At 44.1% G+C, this 15,168-nt stretch overlaps 2 protein-coding genes across 3 annotated transcripts in view; one reads left to right on the top strand and one right to left on the bottom strand.

The window, feature by feature from the left end:
- Positions 1-2,813, bottom strand: part of mtfp1 (mitochondrial fission process 1) — an 8,442-nt gene extending 5,629 nt beyond the window's left edge. Inside the window, exon 1 of the mRNA XM_061263146.1 lies at positions 2,685-2,813. Within this exon, the coding sequence (XP_061119130.1) occupies positions 2,685-2,754 (70 nt within the window). The 5' untranslated portion in view covers positions 2,755-2,813. The remainder of the gene's footprint in view (positions 1-2,684) is intronic.
- Positions 2,814-4,785: 1,972 nt separating this feature from the next.
- lman2la (lectin, mannose-binding 2-like a) lies at positions 4,786-13,709 on the top strand. 2 transcript variants are annotated; one of them, XM_061263429.1, is made up of 9 exons: positions 4,786-4,983; positions 5,773-5,891; positions 6,260-6,377; positions 6,944-7,026; positions 8,427-8,459; positions 9,280-9,441; positions 10,992-11,106; positions 12,597-12,716; positions 13,560-13,709. In XM_061263429.1, exons 1-9 carry the CDS (start codon positions 4,857-4,859, stop codon positions 13,700-13,702), a joined length of 1,020 nt encoding a protein of 339 aa, XP_061119413.1. In that variant the 5' UTR covers positions 4,786-4,856; the 3' UTR covers positions 13,703-13,709. The 2 variants fall into 2 exon arrangements, with proteins under 2 accessions (XP_061119413.1, XP_061119414.1); XM_061263430.1 differs by lacking the exon at positions 8,427-8,459.
- The last annotated feature ends 1,459 nt before the right edge of the window (positions 13,710-15,168 follow it).

Genomic DNA, 15,168 nt, shown 5'->3' with positions numbered 1-15,168 from the left:
TAAAGCAGACAGCCTGACTAATCATACCCTCCGTTTGTCATCATTAGCTTTCATCTCAACTGATTTCGCGCTCTGCTCCCACTCCGTGGACAAAATGGAGTACTGCATGTACACTGCGCTTGCACAAAACATAGGCACAAGTCCAGCATCAACAAGGGAAGCAGTGTGTACAGAAAAAGGGGTCTTGAACTTATGTGGTTTCAAGTTTATTAATAAGCAAAACTACTGTCTGAGCAATATGCCCTTGGCTGTATTAGGCAGATTTAAGCAGATTTGTTATCTAACGGTTATCTGACTGATTCTAAACCTGACTGACATTACTAAACGACTTGAAGAGTTCCACAGCAGCAATGAACTTTGCTTACAATGCAAACTTTGAGCACATTATCTGTACAGTCTGCAGAACTGCCGCTCACTGGATGTTTTCTGTTTTTCGCACCATTCTGAGGAAACAAATATTCAAACCAGCCCATCTGACACCAACAACCATGCTATGGTCGAAATGACAGAGATCACATTTTTTCCCCCATTCTGATGGTTGAGTTAACTGAAGCTCCTGACCCATATCTGCAATATGGTATGCCTTACACTGCTGCTGATTACATAATTGCATGAATAAGTAGGTGTTCCTAATAAAATGCTTAGTGAGTGTATACTTGCATCCTCCTCCAATCAGGTTTGACCCTGTTACAGTAGTCTTAGACTTCATCATGAAATCTTAATTATTGATCTAATAGTATACAGTGGTATCTTATCCTGAATTATGAAGAACATCCTTGGATATCCTTTTTCTTCAGTTATTTGTTTTATCCTATGATGATGGCGGATACAAGGACCTTACATTTGTGTTACCTCATATTTATACCCCAGTGAAACAGGAAGTCATGGGTAACCGCAAAACCGTTCCCTAAAGATGAGTCTTTTTTTGGCTCACCTTCATCAAGGTTATGAATCTATTTGTAAAGCACAGGTATAACGAACGACTCTAAAATTGATTTTGGTGAAACAATGAGCAAGCAGCGATGTCTATGCTATTGTAACAGCAAAACCCCCTGGCAATAAAACATTGTTCACTGCCGATTATCGTTATGAAAGGTCCGTGGCTCATACAGCACTGACAAGCATTCGGCTTAGATTTCAACCGAGTAATGCAAATAAGGGCTTGGTGTGCATTCACTTTGCCGGAGTCGCAGCTGACTCTAGTGTTTTATATAGTAACGGGGGGGTTTCAAAGTCACCCCGAACCGATACAATCTCCGCCTGCAATGTTGGCGAACTTCAGTATACGCAAATACTACCCCGTGTTATCGACCACTGTCTAAATCACAACATAAAACCCAGTTAGCAAACCTTTAATCTTTTGTTTTTCCTAAATAAATCGGTGGAGAACTGCTGCTGTTTATTTTGCTTCCGAATAAAATGGATTTGTTTCAGGGTTGAGGAACGGGATTAACAGCTACCTGGAAACTCCAAAACAACTTTAGCGAGGCGTTTAATAGCCTACCCATCGCCCATATCAGATTTTTTTATAACCAAACCACTGAGGGCAGTAAAGGACAATTCAACATTTTTTTCAGCAGACGAAAAGGGGTTCATGCAGAATACAGTATGCTAACACAAAATACAACGTGAACTCTGCTGGGGGGGAACCCCCAGCTCAAACGAGGTTTTGAAACAGATGGAAGCTGGCTAACCAATTCAGACCAGCTCGCCGCTCCACATGGTCTGAACAGCTCAATATATTTTGAGTAACATGACTAAGTTTTGAAACAGCTGGTAGCCTAGCTGGTGATGGCAAACTGGTCATAGCTGGATTTGACAGCAGGGAACTGCAGGCTTAATGAAAGAAAAAACAGTACAATAGATATCATATAAATACCCTGTTCTGTATTGTAGGGTATATCTAAGGTTACTATAAGTACAATATGCAACACTCAACGTTGGAGAAACCAAATAATGAATGAGCAAAGTAGCCGACGTTACCTAAATACCAGGGACTAACCTGAACTGACTGGCACTATACAAAAGCCTTTATTTAAATTGTGTAATTCATGGGTGTATACCAGCACACCTTTGAATGGGAGCTTCCTTGGTGTTTCACAGGGAAATGCGTCACCACATACAGGTAAAACAGTTGGAGATGCCTGTGGGCAAATCCACATTACTGTGAGCAAGCAAACCATCTGCCGTGACCCACACCTATAGCAAGCAAGCTGTAACTTTGAGTAGGTATGGCCGAAAGTAACTATTAGCCCTAATTTATCCAGTTATAGCCTATTATTTAGCGAGGTATAAGTTCGGGAAGATACAAGCTAATATAAGATAGGCCTAACGTTAAAACAAACTTGTACACTGGAATAACTGCAAGAAATGAACAGTTAATTTTAAATTATAATGTCCATGCTTGATGGCTGGATAGCAGCCTACCGTTAGCTAATAAGTTCTACAATGACAGCCCATCAGGACGACAGAGGGCGTCTGAAGCAGCGTGCTATTCATAGCAAGATGGGGAAGTCCAGCTGTCTCCAATAAAAATCAAGCCAGCTAGCTACGGTTTGCTGTTTGACAAGGAAAACGGGTCCGATGATGTGCCAGTGAGTAGTACTACTAGTAGGCGCTTCTCCAGTTAAACTCTGGCTTCTGTTCAGCGGAAAAATGGTTACGCAAATACTCCTGGTGCTTACCTAAGAAGCGGACCCATGTGTCGCGATAAATATCGACCTCTTTAGTCGTTTTCTCCGATGTGGAATCCATTGCTTGCCACTTAAGCTTTAAAGCATATCCCCTTAACCAGCAGTTCCGTACTATCTCAGTGCTTAGTATAGGTGAAATTCACTGGGCAGATTCAAAGGCACGACACATTCAGTCAGGGACCGTCTACAAAGGTCAAACACTGAATACGATTTCCACACTAAACTGCACGGCTAAATTGATTTTTTACAGGTAAAAATTCGACATGTTTTTAATCACTAAGTAAAACAGATGACAAGACAGGACACGCTGTTTGGGTAAAACGTGTCAAACGTTTACGTTGTTGTTCTTGTTACATACGCATATTACATTTCTATAAATTAATCATTATCATTGATTCAATAATAGCAACAATACACCCATCTCAGTAAAAATTCGATAGCAAGCCAGCTGCTACTAAAATATAGCAAAATCGTTATAATACAAGTTATCATCAGTGATCTGACAGAAAGTAGTAGCTACCGGCGCGCCTCCGTGAATCCGTCAAACCAACAACAATACAGCAGCTGCAGACATGTGTTTTGGTTATCATTTGTGCGGCATTTATGGTTTTTACACAGTCCCTTGAATAACTTGCGTAATCAACGCTCCGATTACGGAAGTAAACGGGGCCACAATGTGTGCACGGGAGGACACCCAAGACACTCACAGCAGTTCGGGATGAATGAGTGGCTATTTAGTGTTTTAAAAAAAAATATCGGTTCCATGTCAGAAATCACCATGTAAGCTGATCAGTTGACAAGAAGTGACGAATTTTTGTCATACTATCTCAGTGGAAAAATGTTTGAACATTTCCAAGGGCTGTAGCCCATCTGGAATTCAATGTAACGGAGCCAAGCCTATGCCTATGTGTAAAGTGGTTATGAGTCGAGATACATTTGCATTATAAGAATTTATAGCCGTTAGAATGTAGCCTACACCGAGATAAAGTTTGGAAAATGTATTTGAAAATAAGACATTAAAATATACTATTGTTACACATTACTATTGTTTGCAAATGTACTATGATGGTCATCTGAATCAGTTTCTGCAACAATATAATAAACAAAGTGTCTTAAAAAAATAAGTGAACACATGCATTTCACAGATGATCCATTCTGCTTGAATAATGAATGAATAAATAGTTTAAAAATTAGGGTGCTTCTTTATCTTCATTGCTATATTTGTCATAATAGAAGGGGAAAAAATCTAAATAAAAAAAAACCTTTTAATTAACCAACCAACCTTTGGAAAAGCAGGGGTCTTTCTTACTTTCTAAAGTGTTCTAGAACTCATGCTACACTGATTGTTACATCAGCATTAGAACATTTGGGTGAGAACATTCTAATCACTTTTTTTGTTATGTTGGTTCTGTACTCTGGCGCTTTGAGCTTGAAAGGATCTTACTTACTTCAATTTTGTGGGGCTCCACCTGTTAGAGCCACAGCAATGCCCGGAATGCTGCACTGCAGCCAGACCGGCAGGCTCGTGTTTGGAGACCCAGCTGAGGGGCACATGTTCTTCAGACTCACACCAACGAGCAGCGTATTTCTGAGATTGTGTGAAACTCGTAGAGTTAAATGGTTCCATTTTATTTTGTACATATCTGATTGTGTTGTATCCTTTTTATCTTAAGTTTTTTATCTACATTTTGTGCAATTATTTCTCCATGCGGATTAATAAAGTGCCATCTGTCTGTCTGAATGTCTATCTATAATAAGCGCAAGCTATTGCTGATTGTAGACAACAGCCATGTAAATATCTTGGGATTTTTTCATATACAAATATCCCACAAAGGAACAAAGGAAAGAGAAACTGGCACTATGTTAAAACTTGTAACTTGTAAGTGGGACGAGAGATTCAGATGTGTTTAGGAAAAACCTTTTCTGTGATGATATCTTTACCAAGAAAAACCCCCACTGTTCACCTGTCATTGCTCTCACTGAAACGAGTACAGCGCGGACTGTGTTTGACAGCCTATTGGTCAAATGAAGGACGTTCACGTAAGCCAATGGGAACCCAGAGAGGGCGTGTTCTTCCGTAGGAGGCGTAGAATGGCTGCCACCACGAAACAATCGGCTACGAAAAGCCGCAGACCACTTCGTAGTGTAACTCGCAATCGGACAATGGCTGTAAACATGTATTGGGTATTAATATCTATTACTATTATGACAAATGCATGCTGGGGTGACGATGGGCACGAAATGGAGGAGTTTCTGAAGAGAGAGCACTCGCTGACCAAGCCATATCAAGGTAGCATCACCGCCGGTTATGGTTATGAAGCACAAGTGTAATAGCTAGTTTGTTACAGTAGCTGATAATTAAAGCACCTCGTACATATAACTTTATATCGATTGACGATATCCATGGGGGTGTTATGACCACGGTCTGTCAAATCTCGCAATATCTTCAGATGTTCTTCAACGTTGGGTTGCAGTTTTTCAGCTCCATTATATTGATCAGTGAATGGTTCCTGTACAATAGGCTACCTAATGCGGTGTTTGGTTTTTAAGCAGTAATGTAGGAAAATTCGGTAGCTTGTGTGATAACTAGCAGACTGCCATGTTATAATGTCACTTTAATTGTGAGACATTACAATTCGGTTTACCACTGCGTGTGCGCTTCCCAATCACGAGAGTAACGTTACTGAAGCTAAAATCGTATGTTGACTATAATAATAATCCTGTTGTGAACGTAGCCTATTCGTTTTTCTTACCAACCTGCATGTTTTCATATATGATCCTACTTTCTCGTGAACCGCGTGACGTTATATGTTCTTGAAAACATTTCCAAACATTACAAACATTTAAGAAAAAAGAATTTTATTATAACCCGAACAGCTTATAATAAAATTCGTAGTGGACGCCGTCCTTTTTTGATGAAGTAAACCGATTTGTAAATCGTCAATCGTTCAATTCACAATGGAATCATACATATAAAGGCCAGTGAAGTATCGTGACATTATTTAGGCCGACAGCCATTGTGTCAGGAACTAGAAATAGGACTGTGTGACATGACGTCATCTCATCGTTGTGTTTATAGCGATTGGGTCCTCTATGTCGTCCCACTGGGAGCTGATGGGCGACGCCATGGTAACCACGGAGCAGGTGCGACTGACTCCGGACATGCAGAGCAAGCAGGGGGCGGTGTGGAGCCGCATCGTGAGTAGCCTACTGCACCGACACCGACCTGAGCGTCACTGCCCTCAGTGACTATCAGGGGTCACTATCAGGGGTCTACAACTCCCAGTCTCGCTACAACTTTATGTGACGCGCGCACACACACAAGACAACTACATTTACTGGTTATTTAGTGATCCATTAATATAACCCATGTTACTGTGTATTTTCCGAGTTGTCTTACAGCCCTGGTGGAGTTTCCTGTATATTTTATCAGTTCTGCAAGCTTTCGATGCAGTTCCGCTGTCACGGACTGTTCCTTTCCTCTTAGCATGTGCTTGGATCTGTTGCAAGTTTGCATGTGTGAATTCTTTCTCCCTCATGCTTTGTGTGTATTTGTATGTATATAGCCCTGTAACCTGAAAGACTGGGAGCTTCAGGTGCACTTCAAAATTCACGGCGAAGGGAAGAAGAATTTGAACGGTGACGGGCTGGCAGTGTGGTACACCAAAGAGCGCATGCAGAAAGGTGAAATGCTGTCCTCTTGTGACAAGATGCAGGAACATCACTACACTGACCTCCAAAGATGCACTTTATTAAAATGAGATTATCCCTTCTCTTTACTTCATATGTAGTTTCATATCGTTTTCCATACCAAGTGTATCTGAACCTGACTCCATTCCTCCATTAAGGAGAAAGCTACTTCATTGTAGATATTATATACATGTCTTTTCCCAAGTTTGATGAGGGTCTTTAAATGGTTACCCAAATCGTCTTATTCTTAGTCTTATTGCATGCACTAAAAATGACAAAACAAATATTATGAAATTAGTATTTCTTAGTGTTTCAATTTCTTTTCAGTTTTATTCCACAATTGTTTTCTTAGCATGGTAGGGTTTGGTTTGAGAAAATGAGTCTAAACTGTGGGGATTCTGTGAAAATCGCATTGCTGGAAATGTTATTCGATGGAATGACGTGTAAAATTATTAATGACTGATCAGTTGAAGTCAAATTGCTGTCATTTACCTTCAACTGCTTCAGGTCTGTATAAATTAGTCTCGCTGAGAAGCTATGAGCTGTTTTTGTCTTCTCAGGTCCAGTGTTTGGGAATACAGACTTTTTCACTGGTCTGGGTGTGTTCGTGGACACCTACCCCAACGAAGAGAAACACCTAGAGGTACGGCGTTCTTTTCCCAGTAACCCAGTAACACAAGAATGACATCTCAGTGTCATCTGAACACAACCACACCGTCCCAGTAGCTGTGTAAATTAGGTTGATAAGGTTTTATGAGTCTTTAAGACCTGTAGAGATGAGTGTTCAATATTGGCATGACATTAAAGGCTTACTATGCAGCTTTTGTTTCCTTGCTTTGCTCCTGTTGTTTACAAACAAAAAGCACCAACACCCCACCAACGCCCCATTCCCAACCTTGCCTACACCAAGATAATTCTGCTTCATGTTCTGGCTAGCTCTTGGTAGCTTTGTGGCTAGCTACGTTACAGACTACCGTGTGCCATGAAGAGCTAAGAAATCCGCATCTAATGATTCATAAAACTATAGTCGCTTTCCACACAGCCACACTAGCTATTTAGCTGACGTTACTCGTGTTTGCATTTACAAACGCTTGTCACTATCTGCTCTAGCCTGCCTAGAAGGAAGCACAATTCAGTAACAGTAGCACACATCCTCACAAACGCATCAGTTCATTGTTGCTTTAAAAAAAAAAAAAACATTTTCAGACATCTCCACTCTGGGAGTCTTTTGGATTTAGGCATGAGCTCCCTGCTCAGGAGAGGAAATAAGCCGGTAGAATCTCCCAAAAATATAAGCAAGTAGTTCTTTGCAGCGGGACCCAGCTATCATGTTCAGCCAGCCATGATAGTAGTTAACTGAATTTAGTTAGCTTACAACGTGACAGCTAAGTTACCAATGCCGGCCAGCCACTTAATTAATTGTTAGCCAATTTATAATAGGTAAAAATCCTGCATAGTATGCCTTTAAACTGTGGTCAGGACTGTAGTCTGGTTTGTGCCATTGACCCTCTGTTCAGATTTAGCCGTTGTGTGTCTGTCTCAGTGCTTAAGTACTAAAGTGAAACTAAAGTTCTCAGTACTGGGGTGTTTTTTTCATTTGTACCTTAATATTATTCAACCATGTAACTCATTACCACTGCTATCTGTAATGACTGCATTTATTCTGTATTAAAACTGCTCTGATTGTGGGATATAGGAACATTTTTGGCAGCCTCACATCAGAACTCATTTTTAGCATTTGAATTTAAATCCAGACACTGTGCAAATTTCAGTTGTAGGCCACTGTATTGTAGTAAGCGGATCTGATTGTGCAGTAGATTCATGTTGTGTGCAGATGATGTTGACTGTGGTGTGGGGGTCCGGTCTGTGTGGGGGTCTAGTCTGTGTGGGGTCTCGTCTGTGTGGGGTCTGGTCTGTGTGGGGTCTGGTCAGTGTGGGGTCCAGTCTGTGTGTGAGTCTGGTCATTGTGGGGTGTGGACCAGGTCTTTTTAAGGAGCCTGTTTTGTGATGTGCTCCTCTGTTTTGTGCACCCCATGGAGACAGGCGCAGAAGAGGAGGTACACCCCTCGTGCACAGGTACCCCAACTCCCCCCATCCAAAAAACTGCCTGTGAGGAGCATGCAGCCCCCAGTTTCTCCCCCTGGATAAAGCTGTGCAGTGTGTGTGTGTGTGTGTGTGTATGCATGCATGCGCGTGCGTGTGTGTTGGCCGTCTTCGGAGCGATGCCTAAAATTTGCACTGATGGGAGGGTGAGGCTTCCCCGACCCCTTACCAGGCTACATACCGTCAGTCACTCCTTCAGCCAAATCAAAATACATTACATTACATTACATTATTGGCATTTGGCAGACGCTCTTATCCAGAGCGACGTACAGTTGATGAGACTAAGCAGGAGACAATCCTCCCCTGGAGCAATGCAGGGTTAAGGGCCTTGCTCAAGGGCCCAACGGCTTTGTGGCTGCACTGGGATTAGAACCACAAACCATGCGTGTCCCAGTCCTTTACCTTAACCACTACGCTACAGGCCGCCCTACATATACGTTTCTCTCCATTGCCAAATGCTGTGATTTGTTTAAAAGGATATGGTAGCTCCACCCTCCCATCAGTCTGCATACTGGGTGTGCTGACTACCACTTACACCGCCTCTCCTCACATTTATCGGTCCGTCTCTCTCCCCCTCTCTCTCTCCCCTGCCCCCACCCCGCTCTTCTCTCCCTCTTTTCTCCTCTGTCCTACCCTTGTGCCTCCTCTTCTCTCTTTCCCCCTCCCCCGTTTCCCTCTCCCCCTCCCTCTCTCCCCCTCTCCCCCTCTCCCCCTCTCCCCCTCTCCCCCTCTCCCTCCCTCCCTCCCCCTCTCCTCCTCTCCCCCTCTCCCCTGCCGCCCACCCCTCTCGTAGAGGATCTTCCCCTACGTGCTGGCGATGGTGGGGAACGGCACTCTGGGATATGACCACGAGAGGGACGGGCGGCCCACGGAGCTGGGGGGCTGCACCGCCATGGTGCGCAACTTGAAGCACGACACCTTCCTCTTCATCAGATACGTGCGGCGGAGGCTCACGGTACGCACCCTTAGCATCACCTGTTCCTTTTGGGAAAGTAGCATTAGCATCACCTGTTCCTTTTGGGAAAGTAGCATTAGCATCACCTGTTCCTTTTGGAAAAGTAGCATTTGTATTACCTGTTCCTTTTGGAAAAGTAGCATTTGCATCACCTGTTCCTTTTGGGAAAGTAGCATTAGCATTACCTGTTCCTTTTGGAAAAGTAGCATTTGCATTACCTGTTCCTTTTGGAAAAGTAGCATTAGCATCACCTGTTCCTTTTGGGAAAGTAGCATTAGCATCACCTGTTCCTTTTGGGAAAGTAGCATTAGCATCACCTGTTCCTTTTGGGAAAGTAGCATTAGCATCACCTGTTCCTTTTGGGAAAGTAGCATTAGCATTACCTGTTCCTTTTGGAAAAGTAGCATTTGCATTACCTGTTCCTTTTGGAAAAGTAGCATTAGCATCACCTGTTCCTTTTGGGAAAGTAGCATTAGCATCACCTGTTCCTTTTGGAAAAGTAGCATTTGCATTACCTGTTCCTTTTGGAAAAGTAGCATTTGCATTACCTGTTCCTTTTGGGAAAGTAGCATTAGCATCACCAGTTCCTTTTGGGAAAGTAGCATTAGCATCACCTGTTCCTTTTGGGAAAGTAGCATTAGCATCACCTGTTCCTTTTGGGAAAGTAGCATTAGCATCACCTGTTCCTTTTGGGAAAGTAGCATTTGCATTACCTGTTCCTTTTGGGAAAGTAGCGTTCGCATCACGTGTTCCTTTTGGGAAAGTAGCATTAGCATCACCTGTTCCTTTTGGGAAAGTAGCATTAGCATCACCTGTTCCTTTTGGGAAAGTAGCATTTGCATTACCTGTTCCTTTTGGGAAAGTAGCGTTCGCATCACGTGTTCCTTTTGGGAAAGTAGCATTAGCATCACCTGTTCCTTTTGGGAAAGTAGCATTAGCATCACCTGTTCCTTTTGGGAAAGTAGCATTTGCATTACCTGTTCCTTTTGGGAAAGTAGCGTTCGCATCACGTGTTCCTTTTGGGAAAGTAGCATTAGCATCACCTGTTCCTTTTGGGAAAGTAGCATTAGGATCACCTGTTCCTTTTGGGAAAGTAGCTTTAGCATCACCTGTTCCTTTTGGGAAAGTAGCATTAGCATCACGTTTTTTAGAACAGTGGCATTATCATCATGGGTTTGTTTTATAACAGTAGCATTAACAGGCTACATGCTGCCTCCCTAGCATTAGGTATTTGTTTTATAACAGTAGCATTAACAGGCTACATGCTGCCTCCCGAGCATTTGGTATTTGTTTTCGAGCAGTAGCATTAGCATTAGGTATTTGTTTTATAGAAGTAGCATTAACATCATGCATCCGTTCAAAAAAAAAGTACCATGAGCATTGTTTTTATAAAAGCAGCGTTACCATTCTGTATTTTTTTTCTAAACACGGTATTAGAAGTACGCATTTGTTTCATAACCGTGGTGTTAGCATTGTATTTGAACAGCACCTGTGCCGACAGTGAACGCATGTTCCTTCTACCTGAGCAGTGTCCGTTTTCCCTCCTCCAGATGATGATTGACATTGAGGGGCAGCACGAGTGGAGGGATTGCCTGGACATCCCTGGCGTGAAGCTGCCTCTGGGGTACTACTTTGGCGCCTCGGCCATAACCGGAGACCTATCAGGTGCCACCCCATTCGCTCAACACTTACACATCATCATCAAGGGCAATTCTTACAGTTATTGGATAAATTCAGCCTTCTTTTTTTTTTTTTTTTTTATGTGGCCGTCGCCCTGTGAACTTGCACCTAGTTCTCAGGCCTTTCAGATAAGGCTTCTGGAGATAAGAGGGTCCTGAGCATTCTGAGCTTATTTAAGAAGCAAGTGCACATTCTGTGATCTGCCCCTCATTAAAATGTACACTGTACAAACTGTTCAAACATGACAATAAAACGTCAAAATAACTGTGGTGCAGTGCATGTTAGTTTCAGTGCTAAAGTTGACTGGTAAAGAGTGTCAACTGTATTGTTACAGTAATTATACAGTATTATGTCCAGTAATAGTTCAATTCAAACAGCACATACACATCCAGTAGGGACCATATGTGCTCTGTAAGAGTTGTATTAAATGTTTTTCAGTGCAGAAAGCTATTATATTTCTTACGTTATCTGAAACAGTGGCTAGGTCCCACCCCTTCCTGCTCAGTACTGTAGACCACCTCCATTTTGGTATATCAGGGGAATTGTATTGTATTGTATTTCACTCAGATTTGGAATTCAGATGAATGATCATCCTTCTCAAATAGGAGAAACAGATTTAAAGTGGAAATAGAAAGATGTCAAAAGATATCTATTAAAAAAAACAATAGAATTTCCAAATTTGGTCTCTCCTTTTTGCTCTCTGAAACCATACTGCAGTTAAGTCAGTGATAGGTGTAGGATTGCTGTTTTTCCCGATACAAATAACCACGTGGGGACTCAGAGAGTGATCGATGTATGGTTGTATGCAGATAACCATGAGTGACAGATGTAGGATTGCTGTGTATTTCCTGGTGCAGATAACCATGTGGGGACTCAGTGAGTGATGTAGGACTGCTGTGTATCTCCTGGTGCAGATAACCATGTGGGGACTCAGTGAGTGATAGATGTATGGTTGTATGCAGATAACCATGTGGGGACTCAGTGAGTGATGTAGGATTGCTGTGTATCTCCTGGTGCAGATAACCATGTGGGGACTCAGTGAGTGATGTAGGACTGCTGTGTATCTCCTGGTGCAGATAACCATGTGGGGACTCAGTGAGTGATGTAGGATTGCTGTGTATCTCCTGGTGCAGATAACCATGTGGGGACTCAGTGAGTGATGTAGGACTGCTGTGTATCTCCTGGTGCAGATAACCATGTGGGGACTCAGTGAGTGATGTAGGACTGCTGTGTATCTCCTGGTGCAGATAACCATGTGGGGACTCAGTGAGTGATGTAGGACTGCTGTGTATCTCCTGGTGCAGATAACCATGTGGGGACTCAGTGAGTGATGTAGGACTGCTGTGTATCTCCTGGTGCAGATAACCATGTGGGGACTCAGTGAGTGATGTAGGACTGCTGTGTATCTCCTTGTGCAGATAACCATGTGGGGACTCAGTGAGTGATGTAGGACTGCTGTGTATCTCCTGGTGCAGATAATCATGACATGATCTCGCTGAAGCTGTACGAGCTCACCGTCATCCGCAGTAAGCACGAGGAGGAGGAAGAGGAGGAGATTCTCATCCCCAGTGTGGACAACCTGGACCTGCTGAAAGGTACGGCAGGCGAGCGAGCAATCAAACACAATCATACACACAGTCATAAACACACAATCATACGCACTCACACACAAAAACCTCCCTAACACACGCACTCACACACACACTTGTGGGTTGTTCTTGTGTGTTTTATGATGTGACTCCCAAGAACCATCTGAACATTGTGTATTTGATTTGATGTTTTGTGTTGTTTATACTGTAGTTAGCCACCATGTAATAAACTGACATGAGCAACTTCCAGTTTGCTAGCTCTCGTTAACATATCTTGAGTGGTTTAGACATCCAACACATGCAGTACTTGATTATTTTTATGGCATTTGAATTCTCGCCTGCCACCAAACAAAACAAAACAAACACGTAACAAAATTCAGGGCCATGTGGAGGTGGTCTATGTGCAAGCATGTACTGATAGTGAGCATTGGCCTTTATCTAGCCAGCTACCAGCTACAAAATGCAATGCTACGTTGGTGATGATCAGTATTGTGTAAGCTAGCTATTGCTACTTCGGATTGCTAGACACAGAGAAATAAAAAACAGAGCTTCACCTACAGGGACCCAGCTTTCTAGCTTGAGCCCCTTTGTAGCCATCTCGCTCCAGGAACTACCTTATGGTGCGTAACCGTGTGCGACAGCACCTGATTTCATGAATTAGCTTATCCGAACCAAGCAGGTCAAATAAATCTCAAAATCAGGTGGTGTAGCGCACGGTTCGGGCAAACGCCAGCAGACACTGCGGCCCGCAGGACTTGGAGTTGAGTAGCGCTGCTTCATTCTAACCGTTTTCTGAATTTCTCCCTTTCCATCTCCCTCTCCCTATCTCTCCCTCTCCCTCTCTCTCAGAGGATGCGAGTGAAGCAGGATTGAGTGGGGTCGGCCTGTTCTTCACTGTGCTTTTCTCCCTGCTGGGCTGCCTCCTGCTGCTGGTCATCGGCCTCGTCCTGTACAGCCACTGGAGTGAGAACAGCCGCAAGCGCTTCTACTGAGAGAGAGAGAGAGGGGGGGGAGAGAGGGAGAGGGGGGGGGGGGAGAGGGAGAGGGAGAGGGAGGGGGAGAGAGGGGGAGAGGGGGAGAGAGGGAGAGAGAGGGGGAGAGAGGGAGAGAGAGGGGGGGAGAGAGAGAGAGAGGAGGAGAGTGGGGGAGAGCGAGAGAGAGCGGGGGAGAGCGAGAGAGAGAGAGAGGCCAGTGCTGTACCCTGGGGGCAGCGGTTCCTGCTTTGAGACACTTTGGACAGAGCTGACTACCCTAATCTCCATTGAAGGAGAGATTGAGAGTGAGATTAAGGGACTGACCACCATGACTACTGTCTTTCTTGTTGCACTGAAGAACTGCAATCTTGCTGACTTGAAGGGCGAGTGCGAGGGATAGAAACGTTTTTTTTGGGGGGGGGGGGTCGGAAGTGTGTGGGAAGTGGGTGCGTTGTGCTAGCTCACAGAGAGGAGAACTTTGAGAACGGCTGCCTCCAGCCCTGTCTCAGACACTTATGGGAGAGAGAGAGAGAGAGACAGGGCCTGCTCTGCCAAACCCCCACCCCACACACCCTCTCTGAGCCCTGGGACATGGGGGCGGAGGCGAGGAGGAACATTCCTCATTTCCAAGTCAGTTTCACTCCGACATGACAAAAGGACTTGTTGCTCCTACAGGGCTGTTTGTCGAATCACCCTCTCCATTTCTTCTCTGTCATGTGTGGAGAAGGCAGTGGGGAAGGTCTGGGGGAGAGGAGGGAGAGAGAGAGAGAGAGAGAGCGAGGGGGGTTGCCAGTTCGGGGCTTACAGGACGAATGTTTCCGGGTACCTTAGCAGGGGAGAAAATGGCCGCCGTGACTTTACGTGACCCCGCCCAGGCAAGCACACCGCCCCCCCGGCCAGCTTCACGACACGCCGCAAGACTCCGACTTCATCGCTGTCAGCTGCCTCAAACCGCCACCGTCGCCATGGCAGCATGGCTTTCCCTGCAGCCAGAAGGACCGGTTCCGTTTACTACGAGGATGCTTTGCATTAGCCGCGATCGACCTGGTCCTAACCTCTCCTCTCCTCTCCCTGACTGAAAAATGACCCTTTAAAGGTTGACTATGCTTTTTTATAAATCGCTGTAAATCGATTGTAGGTTCAGTAACTTCTGATTTTGGTGTTACTGCAGTGATTGTGTTTTACATATGCGTTTGCATGAAGGTGTCTCTCTCCTTTTAAGTCACTGCTCCTTTTTGGAGAACAGATGCTAGCTTCAAAGTTCAGTCAGGTGCAGTATTCTGTATGCTGAGCTGGTGACCTGTCTCTGTCACCTGCGGAAGCTCCATGTGCTCCAGTTTCTTCACTAGTTATCAATTATCATTTAACTCATGGATCTTTAAAGATAAAACGTTAGATAGATAGCACAGTAACGGACAAAGTACAAAGGAAAGGAGGAACACAGGAGTTGAATATCTGGTCAGTATACAGAATGTCTTTGTCCT

This window comes from Conger conger, chromosome 12, assembly GCF_963514075.1.
Source record: "Conger conger chromosome 12, fConCon1.1, whole genome shotgun sequence".
NCBI lineage: Eukaryota > Metazoa > Chordata > Actinopteri > Anguilliformes > Congridae > Conger > Conger conger.
Note: the sequence above shows the minus strand (reverse complement) of the source record. Positions and strands in the feature narration are given on the sequence as shown.

Excerpts from the sequence above, each read along its gene's own strand:
- lman2la (XM_061263429.1), top strand. The coding sequence starts at position 4,857 with ATGGCTGTAAACATGTATTGGGTATTAATATCTATTACTATTATGACA. Across the intron at positions 4,984-5,772 it reads GCTGACCAAGCCATATCAAG|CGATTGGGTCCTCTATGTCG; the intron begins GTAGCATCACCG and ends TTGTGTTTATAG. Across the intron at positions 11,107-12,596 it reads CATAACCGGAGACCTATCAG|ATAATCATGACATGATCTCG; the intron begins GTGCCACCCCAT and ends CTCCTGGTGCAG.